Source organism: Agelaius tricolor, unplaced genomic scaffold (assembly GCF_023055355.1).
Source record: "Agelaius tricolor isolate 1412-34295 unplaced genomic scaffold, bAgeTri1.0.p SCAF_5, whole genome shotgun sequence".
Classification (NCBI taxonomy): Eukaryota; Metazoa; Chordata; class Aves; order Passeriformes; family Icteridae; genus Agelaius; species Agelaius tricolor.
The window spans coordinates 36,051,227-36,077,647 of NW_027269265.1; the positions used below are offsets into that span (position 1 = coordinate 36,051,227).

General features: G+C 47.2%; 3 protein-coding genes across 12 annotated transcripts in view; 2 read left to right on the forward strand and 1 right to left on the reverse strand.

Annotated features, from left to right (window-relative positions):
- Nucleotides 1-5,593, reverse strand: part of NUMB (NUMB endocytic adaptor protein) — a 92,294-nt gene extending 86,701 nt beyond the window's left edge. For 7 of the 10 annotated variants that reach the window (XM_071427254.1, XM_071427253.1, XM_071427252.1 and 4 more), the window contains exon 1: nucleotides 5,480-5,593. The gene's annotated coding sequence lies outside the window, so the exon portion shown is untranslated. Of the gene's footprint in view, nucleotides 1-4,127; nucleotides 4,174-5,372 lie in introns of those variants that run through there. The other 3 variants (XM_071427248.1, XM_071427249.1, XM_071427250.1) reach the window with 3 other exon arrangements.
- Nucleotides 5,594-12,474: 6,881 nt separating this feature from the next.
- Nucleotides 12,475-18,787, forward strand: RIOX1 (ribosomal oxygenase 1). Its single transcript, XM_071427264.1, is given in 3 exon segments — nucleotides 12,475-12,671; nucleotides 12,674-14,362; nucleotides 17,869-18,787. Coding segments are annotated over 3 exon segments (2,361 nt in total). The 5' UTR covers nucleotides 12,475-12,581; the 3' UTR covers nucleotides 18,451-18,787.
- A 2,251-nt stretch (nucleotides 18,788-21,038) lies between these two features.
- LOC139590109 (acyl-coenzyme A thioesterase 5-like) lies at nucleotides 21,039-25,687 on the forward strand. Its single transcript, XM_071427268.1, has 3 exons — nucleotides 21,039-21,708; nucleotides 24,246-24,448; nucleotides 25,091-25,687. Exons 1-3 carry the CDS (start codon nucleotides 21,099-21,101, stop codon nucleotides 25,670-25,672), a joined length of 1,395 nt encoding a protein of 464 aa, XP_071283369.1. The 5' UTR covers nucleotides 21,039-21,098; the 3' UTR covers nucleotides 25,673-25,687.
- Nucleotides 25,688-26,421: the final 734 nt, after the last annotated feature.

Genomic DNA, 26,421 nt, shown 5'->3' on the forward strand with positions numbered 1-26,421 from the left:
GAAAATTCATCTGATCCACTGCTGAGACATGAGGAAGCCACAACCCTTAAAGCACGACAGCTCTATAGTCCTGCAGTTACAGCCACCTGTACAAATGAAATTAACAACAATTTTTTTTGTAACAAAAAGTACGCAATGCTTTTTTCTCCCCACAGAATTTAGATTATTAATTTGAGTAAGAACCAAGTATTAGAGAGAAAATTTTTTTAAAAACAGCAATTAAGTTTCATGAGACTATGGTATTCAGCTCCTTGTTTCATGTGATCTGGTCTAGTGCTACTGAGTTCCAGAAAAAAACCACCCAAGAACAAAACTAGAAGTTTGATGTTAGACACATTTGGAAGGCAGGAACATGCTTTTCCCTTATACTGTGAGAAAATATAAATCCAACACTTTTATCATTAGTTACTAAACAAAATCTAGACCCAGCCTATATTAATTGTGAACCAAGTTTCTATTTGTGTCATTCCTCCATATGGGGAACAAATTCCTTCACATGTCTCCACAGATTTTTACTACAGGAGTCGATGAATTCATGCCTTTGAAAAAAAATACTATCTTCACTTGAAATCTTAAGGCAACACACAAATATATCAGCTAACTAAAGATCCAAGCATTTATGAGCCACTCTGCACTACAAGGCACACTGAAAAATGAGGAGAGTTTGGCTCTTATATGCTCAGTAGTGCCCATCAGCAAACTGCACAGCATTGGAAACGCCAAGGTATCTCTAGTCCTGGTGGATTACAGAAACAAGCTTCTTCAACAGTCTAAAATCAGTCCACCACTGAGAGTGGAGCCTCAACAGAGGCTTGAATCACATTAATGAAGTTGAAACAACATAAAAAAAAAGGAAAGAGAGGTCATTGATGTTTGGAGGTTTTGCCCCAGAAAAATAAACTGATAAAGAGTGGTCACATCCCAACTTAGAAGAGCTAGCATGCAGTAAGAGTGGTTCTGGCCAAGTACATGTTTTTCTTAGTCTCAGTAACACTTGCAGCTCTTAGATCAGTGAACAAGCCCAGGCCAATGACCAAGTACACACCTACAGAAAGCAGTTCTGAAGAGTAAACTCTCTGTAGGTATACTTACAGTACTGCTTATAATCCAGTTCACCAGGAAGTTCCAGTTTGTTGTTTCCCAGAAAAGGAAAGGTAATCAGAAAAAGATTCCAAACAGTTTGGTCCAAGTCTTGATACACTGTACTTTTCCATTGTTTCACTTAGAAGGGTAACAGCTTTGGTTCTGGCTTCAGTATCAAAGCCCACCAGCAAAATCTCAAAAATCCTACAGACTCAGTACTCAAAGAAGCCAAGAGCTTGTTTCACATCCCCAGACTCTGAAATTAATGGTTTTATATTTTCCTCCAGAGCACCTTTACACTTTGGCATACGTATTCCTTTTAAACAATTTCTCGCACACAAATGAATTTGTCCTGACACACTTTCAGTTACACCTCTGCGGAAACAGAAGTTACCATACCGAAACATCTTTAAGCCATCACATCTGGTAATTGCTACTACAGAACACCAGGATTCCACAAAGAATTACTATGTAAGACAAATGCCAAACAAAGCAATTCACGTTTTCAGAGCTATCTCCTAACCACATGCTTCAAAGGGGTCTGGATGAACATCTAACTGCAGCTATGATGCAGTTAGATGCCATTTATACATCCAAACTGGTATCTGCCAGTTGCAAGTCTTGCTCAATAAAAATGAAGGAAAACAAACAAACAGAAAAAAAAACCAAAACCCACAAAACAACAACAAAAACCACATCCTGCACAATATTACTTATTATTAAAATTTTGTTCTTTCTGATGCAACATCTGTTTTAACTATACACCATAAAGAACATAAGTTCAAAATGAACATTTGATGTATCCCACCCTTAGGATGAGAACAAATCCCCTTCCAGACACAGCTGCGTCAGTCTGAGGTTGCTGTGCTGAGCACATCCCTAGTTCTGCATCCTCTGCTCATTACTATTGCCACCCACACCAACATGCCAGCTGAAAGAAATGGAACAACACTCTCCAATTTACTGTGATTTTTACCTGCCAAGCCAGCTTGAAACAGTTTGCTATAGGTCCTTGTTAACCCAGGTCATGCTGATGGGAATGTATGGTTCCAAAAAAGCTCAAAGAAATTTCAATCAGAGCTACTAATCTTCAACCCCACTTCAGTGTAAATCCCATTTCCACCCCATGACCTGGATGATCAGCCAGTTCAGATACGTGATCCAGCCAAAATTCAACAAAACAAAAAAAAGCAATTAACTACCTGATTAACTCCCTGACTTCATTTAACTCACAAAGGCCTCCTTGCCAGCAGCTGAAGATGCACAGTCAAGAAGGAGACTTGACTGTGCTTCAGTTTAAACTGCAAGTCTATTGACAAGGCAGAACTATTTAGGTAAAACTAAAATTGAGCTGCTTCAGCAAAAAATGGTCACAGCCTCCTCTCCTCCTATGCAAGCAGTAACATTTGTATAGCCACGAAGTCTGTTCAGACAGTTGATCCAACTGAAGCTTAACATTTTTCTGTACGGCCATTTTCAGCTGGATCAGCAAAGAAAGACTAACAGGGGAAAACAAATCTTTTTGGTGAAAGCGTCGGCAGAAAAATCAAAGCTGCTCTGGTGGTAATTCCATAATATGACTGTAGAGGACATGTTAAGTCTTAGCTTGATTGAATTTACGCTTGGTATTCTGCAGGAAAAGAAAGGCAATATGTTCCAATTTTCACTTATTAATATTTTGAGATCAATTGAGACTTAACAAGAAATCTGTAATTTTAATATATGTTCACTGACATAAAGCAAACTCCAAAAACAAGACTAAGAACAAGATTTCACATTAGTTTAAACCAAGCTTGCTTGATAAGCTGGCAAAGCAAATAAAAATATAAGTAAACTTTGACCCCTCCCCTAAAGAAAATAACAAAGTCAGCAGAGTGTCAGACAAGTAGATGAACACAATAAGTAGGATACAACTCCAAACTCATCAATTAGACCAGCTTAGGCTGCCAATCTCTTACTTGACAGTTTCTGTAAAACATCTTTTCTACAGTACAAAAAATTAAATTTCTATAGCATTAGAGCAATTTTTTTTTCTCCACTGCTGTGTAGTTCTATCAATATTAGTGGAATAAAACCAACTATAGGCAGAATTCAAGACATATTTCACAGTGCTGTAATAGGCTCTCACAAACACACAATAAAAAATCTACTGTAAAATGTTTTTCCCAGTAGCTTCTATTCCTGGGGAAGGAAGCGATTTTTGCAAAGACTTCCACTACCATTTCAGAAAGTTTTTATCCCATCATATCCATTATGGTAGGAAAGAAAATTACTTACAGATCATTCTGACACCAAGCAGCTCTATCAAACCACAAAATGTGAGACTTAGAAGTCTGGCAAGTTTTAAGAGCCCAATTTGGCTTGTTGGTTTAGGTATTTTTCTTCTCAAATGCATAATGCTGTCAAACTACTAACAAAAATCAGAAGGTTTCACAACAGTACGTGAGAAGATAAACAAACTTGTCTACTCTGTCTAGTTTACATGCACCTTCAGATTCCACATATTTAAGCTAAATAATAAATGCAGGAAAGTAATTCCCAGGAATGAAAAATAGACTTTCTGCTAGTAGGGATTTAAATGGTTCATTTGAATTGCATTTCACATGTATACTTTAGGAAAAAAAAATCTTTTATGTGTTAGGTTTAGAGTCCTGTAAATCTGAATTTTCACCGAGGCTTAAAACCAACACTATATGCAATTAGAGATTAAAAAGCTTTTACTGTAGGATAACTCAGGGTACCAAGAATCACAGGCAAGGCTGAACACATCTGAAATTCATTGTTTTGGACTTCGCTCACATTCTTATTTCTTCTGTAAGACTTTTGCTAAGAGAAAAAAACAACACTTCCACAGACAATTGCCAAGAGATGAAGAAATGGAAAACACTCACTGATGAACAGAAAAACAATCTCTTTCTCTATGGTAACTATTAACTTCTGCATAATCATATAGACCATTTTAGCAGTAGCCATAGATCAATAAGTCAAATAGAACTGAGTCAGAAATCCATTTAAATATTTACATTTTTTGTTACAAGTCATACCTAGAGTATTACTGTAGCCAAGAGAATGACTGTGCCTTCCATTTTATTCACTCTCCTCATTCAGGAGCCTATCTCGAGATGCAGAATGATCAAAAATACAAAAGGAGAGCAAAACAAAATCCCTTAAATGGTAGAAATACACATTGTTAACAGCTATAAGCTTCTCCTACTCCGGACAGCTGAATTAGGAAATACTGACAACAACACAGAAAACACAGCAGCACACAGAAAAGCTCCCTTATCATTTCATAAACCATTAATGAGCAGGTTATATAAATCTACTGGACCGAAGGAGTTGTAGATCAGAGCTGCTGCAAGACATTAACTCTACTGTGAGGGATACATAATTTCACTCTTGAACACTGTTCATCTCTTCATGAACACAATAAAAGGACTTAAAGGCACTCCGAACGGGAGCTGCATTTCAACCCTTCGTGCCCGACGGAGCACGGAGCGGGGCGATGCTGCCCGGGCCCACCGCAGCCCCCGCCCCGCACGCTGTTGCTCATCCATCCCTCCTGCGCCCGTAGGACGGGCCGAACCCGGCCGGCTGTTCCTTTGTGCAGCCTGGCGAGCTGCTGCACACGCACTAAGGCACCGGCCAAGCCACGAACCGGGTGAAAAGAGACGAGCCCCGCTGCTCACAAGGGCCCTTTCCCCTACAACTCCCGCTGCCAGACTGGGTCGTCAGCACCATCGCCCGAAAGCCTCGTCCCGACGCCTCCCGAACTTCACAGCGCCCCAGCCCCAGCTGAGACGGGGCAGCGGTTCCGGGGAAGCCCCGACTTCCCGGAGCCCCCACTCGCTCCCACGGCCACGCAGGGGCGGCAAGCGATACAAAGCGCCCGGGAGCGGCCGCGCCGGAGGGACCCTCTGACGGAAACCTGGCTGGGATTCAAGGCCTAGGAGAGACCGCAGGCACAGGAGGCAGCCCCGGGAGAATCCCATGAAGCGGCGCCGCCCCGGGGGTCGCTTCCTCGGGCCAGCGGCTCGGTGCTCCCCGCAGGGCCCTTCGGTGCCGCGGCCGCCCCCCGCAGGCTCCACCTGCGCCGGGCCCCCGCTCCACTGCACCGCGGGGATCGCGCCCCACCCCACCGCCCCCCGCCGGGGAGGGGACCGGAGGGTGCCCCCACGTCTCCTCCCGCCTCCGCACGCACTTTCCCGGAGTACCCCTACCCCCCCTTCATCCCCTCCGGCCCCTCAAGCTTCCCCCGCCTTCGGCGCTCCCCCCGCCGCCGGACCCACCCGCGCCCCGCAGGGTTTGGCACGGCCCCGTGGCGCCCGCCCGCGGCTCCGGCCACCGGCCGCCGTGACGAAGGCCCTTCCCCGCATCGCGGCCCGGCCGTGTTCACCTGCTACCCGCAGCCGCCTCCCTCCGGCGCCTCCTCCGCCGCCCGTCGCCACCGAGCAGCGCCGCCGCCGCCGCCGCCGCCGCCGCCGCTCCGCCCCCGCCCCCCGCCGCCGCTCCCGCCCCCGTCGCCAGCCACGCCTACCCCGGCGGTCCATTGGCCACGAGCCCCGAAGTTCCGCCTCTGGATTGGTGTGAGGAGCCGCCCGTCAAAGCCTCGGCCCCGCCCATCCCCGCCCCACAGGTCCCGGGTTATTCACTCCGGGGCTTTGGCGCCCCCAATCTCTCACTGTCGGTTCCGATTGGCTGACGCAGTGGGGATAGCGTGCCAGGATTGGCTGCCCGAGGTGCCACTGCGGCGCTGCGCCCGCCCCCCCCCGGGGCTCGACTGCGCGGCGCGGCGGGAAGGCTGCGGTGGCTGACCGGCCGGAGTCGGGACCGGGGATCCCCCGCACCTCGGGGACCCGCTGATGCGCCAGGGGGCGATGCGCCTTCCACCGCCTGTCTGCGCTTCGGTTCAGCTGTGGTTCTCGTCTCCTCACGGCTGCGGTGGTGGCACCAGGAGGAGGGTTCCCGCAGCCCCATTGCCACCTCGGTTTCCCCCCGATAAACCACAGGTGGTGACTGACACCTTCCCTGGGGGCTGCAGTGGGACGTGCTGCTAGTGCCAGCTCTTCAGAAACCGTGATGCCCTACATCAGCCAGAGGCCAGGCTTGCAGGAAAATCGCGAGCAGGCTCCTTTAACCTTCACGACTGAGACTGAGAATCACAGTATTCTCAGGATATCCTTCCTTCGGCTAGAAACACTAGCATGCCTCCATTTTCCAAATGGAGACAGTACCAGGTGCTGAATTCAGCAAGGAGGCTCCGCTTCGCAGGGAAGTTACCCAGGGAAACCCTCTGGGAGCAGCACCCTTGCGACTGCACATACGGGGCTTGGCCTGAATGCATTAACCAGAATGCATATTTCCAACAGCTGCCTCCTCTCACCAGACTTTCAAGTAGCTACTTCATCCAAAATGCAAGCCAGAATGATTCCTGGTGCATTCAGTTGGGGGAAAAAAAAATAAAAACAATTTGAAGGTGATCGAAATGCAAAGATTACATGATGTTTCTCTTCATTATTATATTCTCCGTGCATACACCATCCCACTTATTCCTCTTTGCTTCTGAATCAAGCAAAGAAACAGAGCAACAAAGAACACGGGCTATAATGTTGGCTGGCAAGCATCCAGAAAACAAAGCAATTGAAATCACTGGGAATTTCAGAGCATCATGTGCAAAAATAATTTACCAAGTTTACATAGGAAGTGCTCAGGCAGAAGTGTGAGTATGACACTGACTCAGTTTCACACTGATGCTCTGACCCCCAAGTCATCCCTTGTTCATAAATTAATCTGAGAAGATGCAGGGGTTCTCCTTACATCTTTTTGCATATCCCTTTGCTTTCCAAGGAAAGCAAAATCAAGACAGAGAGCTGCCTTCCCTCTCAAATATTCAAAAATTGCTGGAGGATAAGATAATGATTTCTACCAGTCCTAAGTTTTCTTCTGATTTTATGAAAACATTCCTGACTTAACATAGCTCTTAAAATGTTGCATTCCCAGTACCTTCAGTGTAACACTCCGTCTTATTCACAGTCTTTGGATTTCTGACAGAAATTTTTGTAAAGCATGGTGCCCTTAATTTCTTATAAAAACTTATTTCCAAATGAACAACTCCCATATTATCAAGAAGCTCTGCATCCAAGGGAAAAGTATAAAGGAAAAGGCCAGGACATGCTATTGTAAATAAAATCTAATGTATGCTTCAGCTATTTATAGCTTTTAAAAATATTTATTAGATGGCAAAATTCATTTGTTGTCATTACTGCTTCTCTGCTCAGCTGATAACTTGACCTCCCCATTGGTGACTGAAGGGAAAGGGGGCTGTGGTGGGAAAGGAAAGGAAGATGACCCTAGAGGTCACTTAGCTGGACATGCTGAGCATCCAGCACAGCAAGCTGCACATTCACAGTGCTGCACTGCAGGACCAAGGCACATTCTGAGTACTAAGTCTTCCCACAGCCTTTCCATGGGAGGGGGGGAAATTACTTCTCCAAGGTCTGACACTGGAAGCAATGCTTCAAATCCTTTGATCTTCATGGATAAAAAAGAAATGGAAGATACTTCATAGCATTCACAATAAACCAAACCAAATTTGCTCCTTATCACCTTTTCTTTAAGGCTGGGAACAGGGCTCCTTGTGTAATACACAGGATTCATTGAGTTGACTGTCCCTGTCATGCCCACTGGCTCCTGTCAGCTGTGCCTTTCTAGCCAAGATCCTTCCTGGACTCAGTGGGACAGCAGGAGAATATGCTATTCCCTAAGTACCTAAGAATGTATTACACACACATTCATGACAATGCAAACTCCTTTATCCCTACTGCAGACCCCGGAGGCATAACATCATTCTTCCCTACTGGTTATCTAAAATAATGTCAGTGATTAAATCTCCCTTCTCTAATCACACCATAATATTATCCCTTCTAGGAACAAGCCATACCAGTATAAATACTATCATATATGCATTTTTATGCTCACAAAGAAGAATTCCATATTTCTGGCAATATATATATAAAACAATAGGAGCTTTTGTGTCTGAATGAGCACTGGAAATGTTCAAAAATACTTCTATAAGGTGCCATATTGGTTAGTAGCAACATATATCTACTATGGGAAGCAAATAAGCAAGTACTACAGCGGCTTTCTCCTGTTGTGTTCTGAGTAGATCTGAGCCAATATGGTTGCTAAACCAAGGCATTCTGTTTGCACAGTATGTTCGTCTTGGTAGTACGGCATCTGAAGTGAGCAAGCAATTTCAGAGTACTTCAGAAAAACTTCAATATAGGAAAGAAAAGGTAAAGTCTTTTTGCAAGGGTTCTGACTAGAAGAAGCTTACAGGAGAAGCAAATGTTGAATAGGGCTGCCCTATGTTGGCACAGCTATATGTTAATCTTGAAATAGTGGGTATAAGTGTATTTAATGAACAAAGCTATGCAGTTGCCATCATTAGTGCAGAAAGGATATGAGGAGCAAGAATCTTTTAAAACCTTTCTTCCATGGAAAGGCATCAGCCAAACATCTTGTCAAGAGCCAAGGTCTGTGCATATCAAAAGGATATTCTCTAGCACAAGATTTATGCATTGACTGTATTTTCTACCTTGGTTCTTTAGATGTGATTAATCCCACATGACAAGTATTTCATTCAGGTCCTCTTTGCCTTCATTTTAGGATGGGGATTTTCTCTTCATGGCCATTTCTTTCTCTCCTTCTGCTGGAGCCTTGAAGTCTGGAGCTTTGTATTTAATCACTGCCTATGGAGTCACTGCAGATGGTATCTGCTCAATGCTACCAAATGCTAGATGGCATCTAATAAAAGTACAAAAACCCTCATAAAATTATTTCAGAATTTGAAAGTACACATGCCTATTCAACGGGGTGAGTAAACTCAGCCAAGGGTCCTACTTAAATACATTATTTTAATTCAGCTTTAATTCTAATGTTTCTGCTTTAGTGTCACATGGTACAAAAGAAAATGTCTGTGCTTCCAAATCCCTCCAAAAAGATAATTTCACAGGGAGGACAGGACCTTCTAATTATGATTTTTACAAATGTGCTTTAATTTGGCTGTTCCATGGCAGGGAAGGCTTCTTTACTCAGTGGGGTTCTTTGTACAAGACAACCAGGATTAAAGACCACAACTAGTCACTGAATAAGAAAATTCCTGAGAAGAGAGAAACAGCTGGAGGGAGGCCAAAGCTGCTGCCAAAAGATGCTTCAGTGAGTGAGTGCATTCACTCTGATGAGGGAGGCCAGAGGATAGCTCTTGAGAAACAGTTCCTGAATTAGCTTTCAGTCTTGTTATATCTGGCAGTGAACTTTATAGCTTTCACAATGAGCAGCAGGCTTCACAATCCATCCAAGTGTCCTTCCAGTGATGACACAGTGGATGTAGCTAGAAGAAAGAAAGATTGTCAGCTAAGCAAACCTGTTAGTGAAGGCTTGAAATGCTCCTTATCCTTACTAGGTATTAGTTTTGGCATGAAAACAAAACTGATGGTGCAAAAGGAAGGTCACCAGCAAAGTAATAATGAGAAGAAGGATTAAGTTGGGCTTAATTTTCTAATAGTGACTGGTTTACATTAATGATTTTCTGGGAACACAGAGAAGATCTGCACAATGGTGAACAACTGAGTATCTGATACACAGGAAACTGCAAAGAATTTTGTCCTTTCCACTCATTAGTGAAGACTACTCATAGCTTTGCAGGGTCAGGACTTAAACCAAACTGCTCTTTAAATTTGAGATTTCAATTATTTGAATGGCATAAGGTTAAAATATCAAATAAACCCTACATCTCTTTAAGGTGCCATTTACTTACTTCTTTTGAAGTCACTTGTGACTCTCTAATAGGTTGTACTCACCACATTTATATGTCCTCTTTAAATAAAACACATGTGGCTCTTGGCAATGCAGCTTATACGTTCATAAAACCCAAGTAATTTTGTGCTAAATTCTAATTAAGAAATTTAATTGAGCCTCCAGTTGCTACTCTGTCTGTGTAAGCAGCAGCTAGGGATCACCTAATCATTCAGAGATCTGTATTGCTTTCCTTTTGTTTATTTAAAGAGCTGTACATGACACATATTTCTTTCGACAAGTTCCCTTTAAATATTGGACAATGAAACCAAAGCGCATGTAAACTTTGTGGCTATTCCTAAACAATCATCTGAGTACTCTGTAAGTGACACTGAAGCTCTCTCTTTTTGCCCTAGGTCAAAACCCTTTCTTGTGTCACACAGAAAAATAGCAACATTTTTTATTCTCAAAATAATTTATTATTAGAGAGACTAAACTGTCAAAATAAATGTTTTCTTGTTATAGATATTTGACCACTATTATTTTCCACTGTGTCCTTTGCTCAGAGACTTTGTTATATATCATAAAAAACCCAGTGTCAATCAACTGTCTCTCAGCAGTAGAAAGTGACATCCCTATGAAGATCAGGGCCCTCAAATGGGACTTTGAACCCCCTGTACTGGTAAACATCCAGAACAGCTTTGCTGCTGTCATTACAGATATCCTGGTGTAACTCAGGTCAGGCTCTGTGCACAGCGCCTGGCTTCTTCTCAGAAGGATCAGTTGCACTCCAGTAAATTAAGCAGTAACACAAATAACAATCCAGACACCCAGGTTTTTCAAAAGTCTTCCCCCTGCCAAGCCTGTTTAGCCGTACTTATGTATAATCAAAGCCTACAATGGCCTAACTTTTACCATATTTCAAGCGCTTGGCATCTCGATTTTGTTAAGAGTCCAGTTCTGTTGAAATGGTTTCAGCGGATAAGATTATTCTAGTAAGCAGGGCTTAACCTTGGGGAAACAAAGAGTGGATTGAAATAGCGTTCGCCCTTCCCTTCTCTTCTAGCCTACAGATGCACGCACAGGCTGCCTGCGCTCCCCTCTCTCTGCGCTCCGCACCCCGTGGGTCACCTTGCCAGGCAGATGCGGCGCTCCCTGCGCGCGTTTCCCGGAGCGGGGCGCACAGCACTGCCTGGCAATTCTGATGGTCGGCCTCTGCCACCTGCTGGCAAAGCCGCAAACGGCCCAGGCGTGAAATCGGAGCCTGAAGGCTGCCTGTGCACTCCTAAAACCCGTCTCCATTAACTAAAACCATGGTGGTACAAAGAGGACAGTCTTCTACTGCCGTTGCTCTTCACGCAGCTTTGGCTGCGAAGGCTATGCCCAAAGCACTCCGTCAGAAAAATACCTCCAAAATTAAAACAGTTGTTCTTGCACATATACATAAAGGCCTTCATTGATTGGAGCATATTGGTGTTCTGTGAGACTGATTTGTGTTGCTTTTAAGGCAATTCAAACAACCTTTGAGGTATCTGCATCAATTCTAGAATTGAGATTAACAGCTGAACTTATCCTCATTAGGCCTAACTGATTTCTGCTCCTGAATTGTGGTAAAATTGAAATGTAGGTCTGGGTTGAAACCTGGCAAAAGGTGAAAATTCTCTTTTCAGCTTTATATCCTATGCCTGATACACTAAGTAGCCCACACAACAAATCTGCATATGCCTTAGAGTGTTAGCTGTTTAATATATTGTGTGCAGCTGATATTCATATCTGTGAGAGGTTAATAACACCCTGTGAACCAGAGGGTTCCTGGGCATACTTGGGTAATTGCTGCAGTTAAATGCTTTAGACTCACAGCAGCCTCTGGAGATGAAATTCTCATGCAAAATTCATTCCCATGAATTACTGAAGTTCATCAAAGATTCTTCTCACAAAAGTACTGCATAGTGAATTTCTTCAACTGAAGCTTGTATCTTGATCAAAAATATAAGTCTGTCAATACAAACCCCTACCTCTGCCTCAAGCAGAGTCTTGTTCTACCCCTCTAGCAAAGCTTCCTACGTTGAAGCTGCAGCCTCTGGAAGCGCAGAGCAGCCCTCAGGCTGCCCAGCACCACTAACGCTGGCCTTCTGGGAAGCCTCGGAGAGAAACAGAGAGGAAACAAAGGTCTGCCCAGGTTATTAGACAGTGAATGGATTTGGGGAAAAAAAAAAAAACAAAACAAAACCAATAAACCAACAAATACTATGTGACATGACCGTCTTTTGGGTTTTTGGGATCCTTTTGAGATGACAGCCTTTCAGCTGCCATCACCATCAGAAGCACAAGAAAAGGGGAGGGGGGTGGCACACAAGAATTAGCTCCATTCAATTTGGGTTGCTACTCCTTGTGCAACACATTATGAAATGAGTGTTAGCTCATCTAGACTCATTAGGTTACAAAGTAGTTCCAGGCTGTCTGAAAGCATATCTTTACCGTACGCCTTCAGACAAAACATAACTTTCTGAACATACTGCTTAGAGCGTACTTCCAGAACGAAGCTTCCCAGCCAAGGAACAGACCTGCATCGTACCAAGGCGAATCGCCTCTCTTTTTCTTCCGCAGGGCGGGGGAAGCAAATATACCCAGCACATTTTAAGCGGCGGAGATGACAAAAGACAGGACATGACATTCTGTTCCACACAGCACCACAGACACCCATGGAACGCGTCCTTCCGGCGGCAGACGGGGGGGCGGGGACAGGCGGGGACGGGCTCCATCCCGTGCCCGGGGCGCTCCCGGCGGAAGCGGTGGCGCGGGGCGGGGAGCCATGGCGGCCATGGTGGCTGAGCAGCGTGAGTTGGGGCGGCTCTCGGCACTCGCCGTGTACCGCCGGATGGCGGGAGCCGGGCGGATGGAGCGGCGCTGCCGCGGGGCCCCGCTGCCCGCGGGTCGCAAGCGGGCCAAGGCCCGCCCGAGGCGCGGCCGGGCGGGAGGCGGCGGCTCGGAGTCGAAGGCGCCTCCGCCCGCCGCACCCCCGAGCCGCGTGGAGCTCCCCGTGGAGGCCCCCGTGGAGGCCCCCGTGGAGGCCCCCGTGGAGGCCCCCGTGGAGGCCCCCGTGGAGGCCCCCGTGGATCCTCGGCCCGAGGCGACGGCCGCCGGGCCTGATGCGAAACCGCGTGGCGGCCCCAAGGCGATGCCAGGCGGCCCGCGGCCGGCGGGGGGGGACGGCGGCGGTGTGTCGGGACTGCTGCGGCGGCTGGCGCGGCTGGAGGACAGCCGGCAGCGGGCGGCCGAGCTCTTCCGCTGGCTGCTGGCCCCGGTAGCGCCGGCGGAGTTCCTGGGGCGGCACTGGGAGCGGGCACCGCTGCTGCTGCGGCGGGGCGACCCCGGCTACTACGCGGGGCTCTTCTCCACGGCCGACTTCGACGCCGCCCTGCAAGGAGGAGAGGTTCACTTCGGCACCCACCTGGATGTGACCAGCTATGCCGAGGGAGTGCGGGAGACGCACAACCCCTCCGGAAGAGCCCTGCCCGCTGTCGTGTGGGACTTCTACCAGAACGGCTGCTCCCTGCGCCTCCTCTGCCCGCAGGCGTTCTCCCCTACCGTCTGGCACTTCCTCTCCATCCTGCAGGAGCAGTTTGGCAGCATGGCAGGGGCGAACACCTACCTCACGCCCCCGGGTACGCAGGGCTTTGCCCCCCACTATGATGACATCGAGGCCTTCGTGCTGCAGCTGGAGGGGAAGAAGCACTGGCGTGTCTACAGGCCCCGAACAGATGCTGAGGTCCTGCCCCAGTTCTCCAGCACAAACCTCACGCAGGCTGAACTCGGTGAGCCTGTGCTGGAGACTGTGCTGGAGGCTGGAGACCTGCTGTACTTCCCCCGTGGCTTTATCCACCAGGGTGATTGTCTCCCTGATGCACATTCCCTCCACATCACTGTGTCTTCCTACCAGAGGAATTCCTGGGGGGACTTTCTGGAGAAGCTCCTCCCAGCTGCCCTTCAGATGGCCCTGGAGGAAGATGTGGAGTACCGACGGGGGCTTCCAATGGACTACCTGCAGTATATGGGGGTTGCTAACTCTGACACAGTTGATGCTCGGCGAACGGCTTTTGTGGAGAAGGTGCAGAGCCTGATAAAGAAACTTGTTGACTATGCACCCATTGATGCTGCTGTGGATCAGAGAGCCAAGTCGTTTCTTCATGACTGTCTCCCTCCAGTGCTCACGCAAAGTGAAAAGGCACAGAGTGTCTATGGCTTCCCGGCCCGGTGGCAAGATGGAGGCCCCTGCAATGTTGATATCCTGATAACAAAAGACACCGAAGTACGCCTGCTCCGTCATGGCATCGTTAGACTGTGTAATGAAGAAGCAGGTGTGATGCTGTACTACACTACAGAAAACTCAAGAGTGTATCATAAGGAAGAACCCAAGTTCCTTGAGCTAGATCCTGAATATACAGACAGTATAGAATTTCTTCTGTCTTCCTATCCAAATCATGTAAGTGTGGCTAACCTTCCATGTGAAACCTTGGAGGAAAAGATTTCTCTAGCTACACTTCTGTTTGAGAAAGGTATTCTGACTACAAAGAAGCCTCTGGCAAAAATCTAACCCTTATTTTTTCACAAAATAAAAGTACACTTGTTTAGAAAATGTTCTGTCTTGGTCTTGCCTTCTGTCTGCTAGATATGAATCAGCAGTTCAGGTCTCTGCATCTCATCTGGGGGTAGAAGGTCTATGTTGTGGGTAGAGAAATCAAATGTTATGAATAAAATAAGTATTTGCTGTAGGAGCAATTCTGCATGGCTAAGTGCCTAGAGAAGAGAATTTGTTATCTTCTTTTCACCAGCCACGTTATTACACCCTAGGTAACTTCAGGGAGGTTGTGAACTTTCTTGTAGTCATTGTCATGTTTTTAGAGTATTTTAAAGCAGTCTGCTCAGCTGCATGCAGGAAATACTGTTCACAGGCATATTTGGTAATGGTCACCAAATGGTCACGCAATTCTGTGTGCCTTTGCTGGGATATCCTGTATATATGGTGTGGCCTTCAGGCTCATGCTGTGTTGTAAAGATCCCTTGGTCACACATTTACTCTTCTAAAAGAGGGGCCTGCAGGCAGCTCCCACTCAGTTTGAGCAATCGCACCCACCTATGTGGCCCTGCCCTTACTGAATGATGCAGTAAGATTTTCTCAGGCAAACGTGATCTGTTGCATTTGAAATGCTTCAGGTTCGCTTGCTTCCTTTTCAGTCCAATAATACAGATAAAATATCTTCCCCCACTGGTTTCCCCACAGCAGCCTTTAGCAATGAAATTATTGGTCCTTTCAAGGTAAGTGGGGTGCCTTCCAATATGCTTGGGGTGCTGGGTGAAAAAGTTTCATTTTAGGACCTATCAAGTTACACGAATATGTGCCTGGCTGTGAGGTCAGTTCCCATAAATACTGGCAAACCTCTGAAACACTTTTCCACAATGCTATTTTATCATAGCAGTCAGCTGGTGAGAGATATCCTGTCTTTAAAGCCTCCTGAAGCTATACTCACAGTGAGCAGGGTGCATTGCCCTGTGCTCCTCTGAGCTGTTGGGTTATCCAGGTTTTGCAAGATGGCACCCATACACTCAGCTGTTCGGGATTTAAGTGTACAGTATATCCTCCAAGATCCCATACTTGGAACACTGCCAGCCTTTCTTCCCTCTTTTGCCTGTATGCTTTTGCTAAATCTTGAAAGTTGAGCTGTGTAAAATTGCACAAAATCATGCTGGGGTGCCCTTGGGCCTCTTGGCTCTGTGAAGTGCTAGTGGCTGGACAGAAATGCTGTTGCCAAACTCATCCTCTGACCCCCCTGTCTATTCATCCTCACCAGCCATCCTTACCGCACCATTTATGTCCCTGGTAAATATCTCCTGTCTCAGTGGTGCCCTTCCTGGGTTGCTCTGTGTGCTCTGTGTGCAACCACAGGCACCACCACTGCAGCTTTGCTGCTTGGGGCTGTGCTGCAGAGCTGCACCAGGAGCTCATGCAGCTCTTTCTGCGATGGCTGCAAGCACTCCCATGTCTGTTTTGAGCATTTTAATGCCGACCAAAGACAGCATAAAATCTCCTTAGCTTTTCCTTTCCCTGGACTCTGGAAACTGCCTGGGCTTACAGGACACCTTACAGGTACTCCTCACAGATTTACACAGGACTAGCGAGGCACAGTTTCTCTTTTCTTAATTGCTCTTTCTGCAGAAAGCTATTTCTTGCTGAGACCTGAAGAGTATACCAAATTTTTTTAACTAGGAGGTGGTAGTCCATTATGATCCCAGTAAGAAAAGCATATTTTGTAAGGTATCTAAAAATGCCATGTATTATAGCTAACACTAATCTTACATCCCTTTAGATGCTGAGAACCCCAAGCAAAGAAGCATTTCCCCATGTCACGCAGACGTGGTTCATAGCAGAGATTGTCTCCTTTCAGTCTTTTATGGTATTGTAAGATTCCTGTATAAGGAAACAGCTCTATGTAGCATATCTACAGTCAAAGAGAAACAGTGTTTGCAAGGGAATGTCTTTCTGCACTGTTCAATAAGGGCAGGGCCAGGTTAGCTGTGTTACCTCAGGTCCTGGGTGGGAGCTGCCTGTGGTCTCTGTAAGGAAGAGCTGGCTGTGTTTCCTGTAGGGCTTGGGTTCTGTGCAGGGCAGCACAGGCCTGAAGGCCCTGTTGTACAGGCAGCACAGCACAGGCACCAAAGGCATGGGGCAGTGTCATGTCCTCCAGAGGTCACGACACCATAGCTACTGGAGGGGAATGTTCTGCATGCTGTAAGGCAAGGACCATGCTGATGGTCCCTTCATGGGCTTCCAAGCAGTGCAGAAACACAAATGAAAGTACAGGGAACATATCCACCAATTTTTCCAAGCGAAGCTGAGCAGGACAGGAGAGTTTTGAGAGAGTAAGCATTTATTTGCTCTCAGACCCTTGGGGCACAGGAACAGCATCTTTTTGAAGGACACAAGGACCATTGAGTTTCACAACATCTCTATGGGGCACAAAAAGTGGGGAGGGGAGTCACCAGTCCCACAAGTGCCTGTCACTTTGCCACTTTCAAAAAAGATGCAGAAATACTCATCTGGTTTAGCTAGCACCTGCCAGAATGCTCACCTAGGAAAGGGGAAGGATCAACAGATATTCACTGGTACTATTCAGAGCATGGGTACTATTCAGATACCACAATCTCAGAGTGACTGAGAAGACAACTACATTGTGGAGAGGAGACACGTGCATTTTTTGAAGCAGCTTTCATGAATTGTCACCACATGCCCACATGTGAACCCTTAGTCTAAAAAATATTAAGAAAAAAGCCTTTACTGGTAGCCAGCTGTGGGAGGTTTACCTTGGCTGGGTGGATATCTGGATATCTGCCAAGCCACTCTTTCAATCCTCTTTAGCAACAGGAGAGGTGGAGAAACTAAGAAGAGAAGAGAAACCTTACAGGTCAAGATAAGGACAGGGAATAATTCATCAATGTTTTGCCCAACATCACTGGCAAAACAGACGACTTAGAGAAGATCAATTTAATTTATTGCCAGTAAATAGCAGAGTAGACAGAGAGATATAAAAAGAAAATTAAAACCACCTCTTCATCATCTTTGAGCAGCATTAGGTACATCTCTGAGATGGCTGAAACCGTCTCTGTCAAATATGGGGGAACCTTGATCTCCTCTTACAGCCTCCCACTACCAAAACGTTTCCACATTAGCTCTAAAAAATCTTATTTTTCTCTTGCAACCAGAGCTCAAATAGTGTCATTGTGCTTGTTCTCTCTTGGCTATCATAAGGGAATATTTTACATACAATAGAAAAAAAAAATTGTGTAGGAGATGCCTGTCATTTGTTTAAAAGAAAAAGTAAATATTGCTGTCACATTCTTTGTGTGGTTTTGCAAACTCTCAGCATTAGACAATCTTGCCCTCCATGAATCTTTTCAGCTGAGCACTGATGAGCATTTCCTCCTATCTCCCAGGTGAAGGGTCCAGGGGTTGGCCTGCTTGGTTTCTCCAAAGGAGCCGAAGTGTCCCTTGCCATGGCTGCCTTCCTGAAGAACATCTTGGCTGTTGCTTCCCTCAATGCCCCTGTTGCTGTTACATTGATTCCTCTCTCTTACAAAGATAAAATCATCCCCACTGTGACCTTATATGAACACAAAGCCAAGGCCACCAATTCCAAATTTCTTGATTATTCTGATGTCATTGATGATCCCTTTCAAGCCCCTGGCAACCAAAGCCGGATCCCACTAGAGAAAGGTGAGGCACAGTTTCTATTCATGGTGGGCCAAGATGACCGTGTTGTCAAAAGTGAGTATTATGCTACTGAAGTCTGCAAGCTTCTGCAAGCTCAAGGGAAGGAAAATTTTCAGATTCTCTCCTACCCTGGAACAGGGCACTGCATAGACCCACCCTTTTTCCCTTTGTACCACACAGGAAGCCACCCTGTTTTTCACAAGCAAGCAGTCCTGGGTGGAGAGCTCAGGGCTTATTCTAAAGCTCAGGTTCATGCTTGGTCACAGATCCAGGCATTTTTCAAAAAGTATTTAATTGTTAACTAATGTGCAACAAATAATGTGCAAGCAACACACAATTTTGAACAACCAGATCTGATAAATTCTACTGCAGTTATGAGGTCAAACCTTTGTCACAGCTGTACCACAGTATATTTCTAAAACTAAAGTATATTTCATGATTTTGCATATCCATAAAACAGAAAAATTTGTCCTTTATCTTAAAGCCATTACATTGCTCATAAATTTTTCATTTTACAGGCCTCCTTCAGGTACTGAAAGGTGGCAATAAGGTGTCCCTGGAGCTTTCTCTTCTTTGGGCTGAGATGCTCCATCTGTGTCAGGGGATTGGCTGTGATGATCCCGCCCTGCCGTGGGTGCTGGCAGGGGTGCAGCAAGGCTCCAGGCACACTTGGCATCTTCCAGTACGTGTGTGCCCACACCATTCCTGCCCCAATTCCCCCATCCCCACCTATGCATGGGAAACTGCATTTATAAAAGAAGCCTCAACTTGAATGCAGACAGCGTACACAACAACTCCGGAGCCATGTGGCAGGTCAGTGCCCGCTCCCTGTGCCGGGCCAGCTCCTGCGCCTGACAGAGGCGGCTGCCCTGGCCTGGCCCCACGCCTGCAGCCCCATGGAGCTGCAGCCCCACGTGGAGCCCCGGGACAGCCCCCGCCCAGGGACTTTCCTCCATGGCCGCCTCCATCCGCCTGTCGCCTGCCGCCCGCAGCCTCTTTGATCAGCCGCTGGCCACCGCCGTGCAGGTCAAACCTTTGTCACAGCTCCACCAGTACAACTACAGTATCAACTATACCTTTGCATATCCATAACACAGAAAATAAATGGGTTTGCCTTTTCTGTCCCACTCTCAACCTTTTTGCTCAAGTGTCCAGAAAAGGAATGGTGGTTTTTGCATTAGTCTTTGATAAAACAGGTCATGTGCAAAATGCAGAGCTATGTTTCTTGGGTGATTTCTATTCCTCTAATACTTGACAGTGCTTTCCATGTCACTGTGGTCTCTACATGAATATGCTATCCTCAGGTCATACTGATTGTCTCTAATGACAGTTTTGGAGCAGAGATTTCACTGCTCTTCTGGTGACTGTGTCATTGCAATGGAAACGTCTCTGACCTCTGTGCTGCTGGAAGTGTGTAAGAATGGCTGCTATGGCCAGGATGCTGGGCTCTCTCTGGTTAAGCCTTGGGAAAGTCTGTTTGCCTTCTTTGTTATTGGGGTGAGAATTGCAATAAAGAGTCTAAAATTTGAAAGCCATTTATTCATTTGTTGTGTTTTGGTGTAAGCAGGTTTTGCATCTTGACCACTCTCCCATCCCAGGTTAGATTAAGGGCCCTGTTGGTGGAAAGGCCTTGAGGGCCTCCTGCCCTCCTCAGCAGAGAAGTCACACACTCTAAAACACCTGTGTATCATGAACTGCCACCAGCACCCAACAACTACTTTGCGAGGACAAAACCAGGGGCCAGGGAGCACCATTTCTGTCAGACCTGGAGGGCTGCCACCTCCTTTGTGAACACCATCCCCCCATGCAAGCTGAACCAGCTGTCCTGGGTTTTCCATTTTGCAGGTGTCCTCCAGGCCAGCTTGATACACTGGGGCAAACCTCAGAGCCAGCAGTTGCCTCTCAGTCCTGTCATGTTTTCAGCACCTGGGCATCCGCATTGTAGCCCTTCCCTGCCCAGCATGTTTCATAACAGATGTTATCAGCAGCACTGTCTGACACCTCTGGGCCTGCCCTAGCAAGGATAAGACTCTTTCTTTGAGCGTGGGCTAGAAGGGAATGTGATAGAGCAGGAGGGAGGGAGGAACATAAATCTCGGAGTAGCTCATGGCAATGCCAGGTGTTGTCATCACACAAAATGGCATGTCTCAGGAGATGCCAGAAGAGCAGTGCTGGCTGGTGGGGCTGTCTCTGCCTGAGATGTTCCCAGGCCTGCAGCTTGGCTGAGTTTGAGGAAAAAAGAGCCTACAGGAGAAACCCAGGAAGGAGGGATGCAGCTGTGTCTGTGTCCAGTCCAGCAGGCCTGCTGTAGAGAACTTTGACCACAGCAGATAAGCACACTATGCATGAACAAGTGTCTGGAGAGAGCCTTTTGGAGATCTTAGTATCATAGAATAGTTCAGGTTGAAAGGGACCTTAAATGTCATATAGTCCGACCCCCCTGCAATAAGCAAGAACATCTTCAACTAGATCAGATTGCTGAGAGCCCTGTCCAACCTGGTCTTGGATGTTTCCAAGCATGGGACATCCATCACCTCTCTCGGCAACCTGGGACATTGTTTTACTACCCTCATTGTAAAAAACTTCTACCTTATGTCTAATCTGTATCAACTGTCTTATAGTTTAAAACTACTGTTCTACTAACAAATTTGTCTCCATCTTACAGGCCTCCTTCAGGTACTGAAAGGTGGCAATAAGGTGTCCCTGGAGCTTTCTCTTCTTTGAGCTGAGATGCTCCATCAATGTCAGGAGATCGGCTGTGATGATCCTGCCCTGCCGTGGGTGCTGGCAGGGATGCAGCAACAGCTCCAGGCAAATCTGGCGTCTCCCAGCACATGTGGATCCACACCATTCCTGCTTAAATTCCCCCCACCCCCGCCTATGTGTAGGAAACTGCATTTATAAAAGAAGCCTCAACTTGAATGCAGATAGTGGACTCAACAACTCCGGAGCCATGTGGCAGGTCAGTGCCTGCTCCCTGTGCCGGGCCAGCTCCCGCGCCTGGCAGAGGCGGCTGCCCTGGCCCGGCCCCGCGCCTGCAGCCCCGCGGAGCTGCGTCCCCACGTGGAGCCTCGGGACAGCCCCCGCCCAGGGACTCTCCTCCATGGCCCCCTCCATCCGCCTGTCGCCCGCCGCCCGCAGCCTCTTCGATCAGCCGCTGGCCATCGCCGTGCAGGGCCTGGGCCCGCGGCAGCAGGTCACTCTGCGGACGTCCTTGCGGGACGAGACCGGAGAGCTCTTCCAGGCCAGTGCCCGCTACCAGGCGGGCGACGACGGGGAGCTGGACCTCGCCCGCTGTCCTGCGCTGCCGGGAGGCAGCTTCTCCGGCCTGGAGCCCATGGGGCTGCTCTGGGCTTTGCAGCCCCAGAAGCCTTTCTGGCGGCTGGTAAAGCGGGACGTGCAGAGCCCCTTCCTCCTGCAGCTGGAGGTGTTTGAGGGCCACGGGGAGCGCCACGGGCGGCTCCTGGCCCAGGCGCAGCACGAGCGGGCGTTCCTGCGGGACGGGGTGCGGAGAGTGCCGGTGCGAGAAGGGAGGATCCGGGCGACGCTTTTCCTGCCCCCCGGTGAGTACCAACTGCAGCCGTCCTGCTTTCTCTAAACTGGTGTTTTGTTGGTGAAAGTTGTTCCATGACCTCTGTGGAGTCCATTAAAGCCCCATGTCCTTTCCCCCATCCTTCCCTCCCCCCTCCCATGCCACTGACCAGCCTGACCATGCTTCCCAATTCACCAGCCCATGCATGTGCCAGGACACAGTTGCAGAAGGGAGAGGAAAAACCATTCTTATTCGGGGCTTGAGGTTAAAAAAAAAAAAAGAAAACAAACTAAAAAACAACCACGAAGAAATTCACAGCAAGAGAATGTGAGTGTGCCTTGAGAGCTGCTGGACAAGAAGCTGCAGAATACAGTGGTGGGGAAGGGCTCTGTGACAGTCATAGACATTCTTACTCCCTGGGAGGGGTTGGGGTTCTCCGTCCTCCCCCAACAGCAACTAACTATAGTAAATATTTGGTGACCATGGCCCACCATATTGGGGTAAGCATCATCAGTTTGTGAAAGAGGGAAGACGAGGGGCTCAAGAACATTTACAGGGAATAAATCTTTCAAGCAGGAAAAGACAATTATCTAATTGCTCCGGAAAAGGTGCAGAGCACCATTCTGAGATGTAAGGATTGCCCAAGACACCACCTGTCTCCAGCATCTTCTGGGCAGCTACACCAAGACTTTCCTGCCAGAGTCCAGGGTGTGGGCAGGCTGATTTCACAGACTTAGCATCCCGCCCACAACAAGGCCAGAAGTCCCTCCTCTGCCTCACCTATACCCCCACCTGCTGACCAGGAGAGGGAAGAAGCCACCTGCATACACTTTATCTCCAAAACGTCCCACTTCCCCTGAGCTGAGGCACTTTCAGTAAGTCAAATGTTAGTGCATTTCCTCCGAGTCCCCTGACCTCCAACTTTTGCCTGTCTTTTAACATTATAAGCCCTTGCCACACATTGTCTGGCGCTTTGAATTGTTTCATAGGCACTTCGAGTTGTTTCCTAGGCACAGGATAAAAAGCATTTATCCCCATCCTACTGCCACCACAAACAAGCTTCAACTTAGCAAGACTGCAAGCTCAGTCTGTAGCCAGTATTTTTCTTAGTTCTCTTTGGAGATGTGTTTCACAACCATGATTTCACCACACTCAAATTGTCCTGCACTGAGATACCTCACAATGATGTTCATTTCCCGAGCCTGCTCTCTACACCACACATCTCCACATTCAGATTCAGGAGTTGGATACTCCTCAGCAAATGACCTAAGGCCATGCAGAGGCAGAGAGCTCAAAGGGCTTTTGCTACAGTACTGTCGCACCTCCCTTGAGCACCCCCATGGCCTTATTCAGCTGTACCACCTTTTCTGGGTTTGTTCAGTGCAAGTCCACAGAGCCCTGCCACACTCAGCTGAGCCATGGGCCACAGACAACTGCACTCCTGGCCCCTGGCCACACAGCCACTGCTCTGAGTGCTCAGAGCCTGTGAAGAGCCAGAAGATGTGCTGTTGCCTGCATGCAAACAGCCACAGAAGGAAGAGCGCAGCACTTTTGACGGCAGGGCTCTCCTTGGTCCAAGGTAGAGTGTGAAGAGATGCTGTGCTCTCTCTCTCCTCACCTCTGTGACACTCCACAGCACATTCCCACCTTCCACCTGCAGCCTTATCTGCGGATGCACAAGCCACTGGTGCAGGGTCTGACACTGTGGAAGAAGGGCATCCTCAAAGGGTGGGAGGCATGAGCCCACTCAGGCCTGTGGCTCTCCTGAAGCCAGAAGTAGGTGTGAGTTAGGTCTTCTTCACTTCCCAACATGTCCAGGGTCACCTTCTCTGGCCTGCGGCTTGTGGAGCTTTCCTGCATGTTGCAGTCCCAAAACAAATCAGGCTGGAGGAATGCAACATGCAAAGCATTCTCTTTCCCTGCACTGGCTGGGACAGGTTTGGGATTCTCCCAGGATGAGGAAAAGAGCATCCTGGACCAAGAAAGATCCAGATATCTGCTGATCACCCACTGAGGTACCTGTGGCATCCTGTGCAGAATTTGATACTGACTGCTGCCAGATATGACTTGCAAAGAAACAAAGTATACTGGTTTGGGTGACTTACAGCTTTTCAAGGGATCCCAAGTATTAAAAAAACACAATACAAAGAAAAAAGCTTAAAGTTTCTAGTTTGCATTGCATCTATCAAACCATGATACCTTGAGGATTTTCATAGTGGTAGATGAAGCACTTGTTACGGGGCTGCTTACAGGAAGAGAATTTGAAACAAAATTCTTTTACCAAAGACTCTCCTCCTGTTGGCCCTAAGCACAATGCACAGTACTGCTGATTCCTAAAACAAATAAAGGTTTGCACTTTACCTAAGAGGTTCTGCTCCTGCACTTTTTTCCTCTACAACACACTCTAAAATTTTTTCAGGTGCTGACACTGCACAGCTGACTGATAGCATCTTTTCCCCAAAAGAAGCTTTTCTGCAGTTCCTGTTTTGTACCACGTTTGATGCATTCCAAACCAGAGAAACATTGAAAGGAGTCATTTCAGGCAATTCTTTGTCTTGTTTGCTCCAGGAGAAGACACCTTTCCAGGGGTCATTGATATACATGGACTTGGAGGAGGTCTTTTTGAGCCCAGAGCAAGCCTGCTGGCTAATCATGGCTTTGCCACACTAGCCCTGGCTTATTATCAATTTGAGGATCTGCCCCAGGAACCAAAGGAACTCCACCTGGAATATTTTGAAGAGGCAGTGAACTATATGCTGCAGCACCCACAGGTAGGAACACCCATTTGCTCTGGGTTCCAGGAACTGCTCCTGTAAAGTCCTCTCACTTTGCTCAAGTCATCTTTGGAGGAAGCTGCAGAATTACTCACCTGGCAGGGCTGGCCTTTGCAAGGATTTTGGGTGTCTGAGTTCTAGGAAAGAGAAGGGGCAAGTATACATGCTCTGGAAGGGGGGTGGAGAGAGATCACAAAGCAACATCACAAGAGACAGATCAGATGTAACCAAGTGGGAAGTGTGTGCAGGAGAAAGCCTTCATGAGTTGCCACCAAATGTCCTCCTACAGTTTAAAGAGTGAAAAGTAAAGAGCATCTACCAGGGTATAAGACAAATAATTCATAGCTGTGACCTACAAGCTGTCCCCAGATGGATGAAATCATGTCTCCCCACTCCTGGCTGATTTCAGAATACCAGGGAACATTCTGCATATGAGTGGTTTGAAGTACAGTGTGAGGAGGAAGTATAGGGGGTGTGGGAGGGTATGCCTGTCATTTGTCCAGAAGGAAAAGTAATCGTTGCCATGACTTTCTTCATGTGGTTTTGCAAACTCTCAGCATTAGACAATCTTGCCCATTCATGAATCAGCTGTTGTGCTTTTCAGCTGAGCACTGATGAGCATTTCCTCCTATCTCCCAGGTGAAGGGTCCAGGGGTTGGCCTGCTTGGTTTCTCCAAAGGAGCCGAAGTGTCCCTTGCCATGGCTGCCTTCCTGAAGAACATCTTGGCTGTTGCTTCCCTCAATGCCCCTGTGGCTGTTACAGTGATTCCTCTCTCTTACAAAGATAAAATCATCCCCACTGTGACCTTATATGAGCACAAAGCCAAGGCCACCAATTCCAAATTTCTTGATTATTCTGATGTCATTGATGATCCCTTTCAAGCCCCTGGCAACCAAAGCCGGATCCCACTAGAGAAAGGTGAGGCACAGTTTCTATTCATGGTGGGCCAAGATGACCGTGTTGTCAAAAGTGAGTATTATGCTACTGAAGTCTGCAAGCTTCTGCAAGCTCAAGGGAAGGAAAATTTTCAGATTCTCTCCTACCCTGGAACAGGGCACTGCATAGACCCACCCTTTTTCCCTTTGTACCACACAGGAAGCCACCCTGTTTTTCACAAGCAAGCAGTCCTGGGTGGGGAGCTCAGGGCTTATTCTAAAGCTCAGGTTCATGCTTGGTCACAGATCCAGGCATTTTTCAAAAAGTATTTAATTGTTAACTAATGTGCAACAAATAATGTGCAAGCAACACACAATTTTGAACAACCAGATCTGATAAATTCTACTGCAGTTATGAGGTCAAACCTTTGTCACAGCTGTACCAGTACAACTACAATATCTTCCATACCTTTGCATATCCATAACACAGAAAATAAATGGGTTTGCCTTTTCTGTCCCACTCTCAACCTTTTTGCTCAAGTGTCCAGAAAAGGAATGGTGGTTTTTGCATTAGTCTTTGATAAAACAGGTCATGTGCAAAATGCAGAGCTATGTTTCTTGGGTGGTTTCTATTCCTCTAATACTTGACAGTGCTTTCCATGTCACTGTGGTCTCTACATGAATATGCTATCCTCAGGTCATACTAATTGTCTCTAATGACAGTTTTGGAGCAGAGATTTCACTGCTCTTCTGGTGACTGTGTCATTGCAATGGAAACGTCTCTGACCTCTGTGCTGCTGGAAGTGTGTAAGAATGGCTGCTATGGCCAGGATGCTGGGCTCTCTCTGGTTAAGCCTTGGGAAAGGTTGTTTGCCTTTTGTGCTTTCTTTCCATCTTCCCTTCCAAAGAAGTGCTCTGGCTTGTGGATATGTCTGGCCCCAAGATATCATGCAAAAAAACTTTCTGTTGAATTTACAGCCATTTTGATCTTCTCCTACATGATGTGGAACATTTTAATCTTTATTACTGGGATGAGAATTGTAATAAAGAGACTGAGATTTGAAAGCCATGGAGTCTTTTGCTGTGCTTTGGTT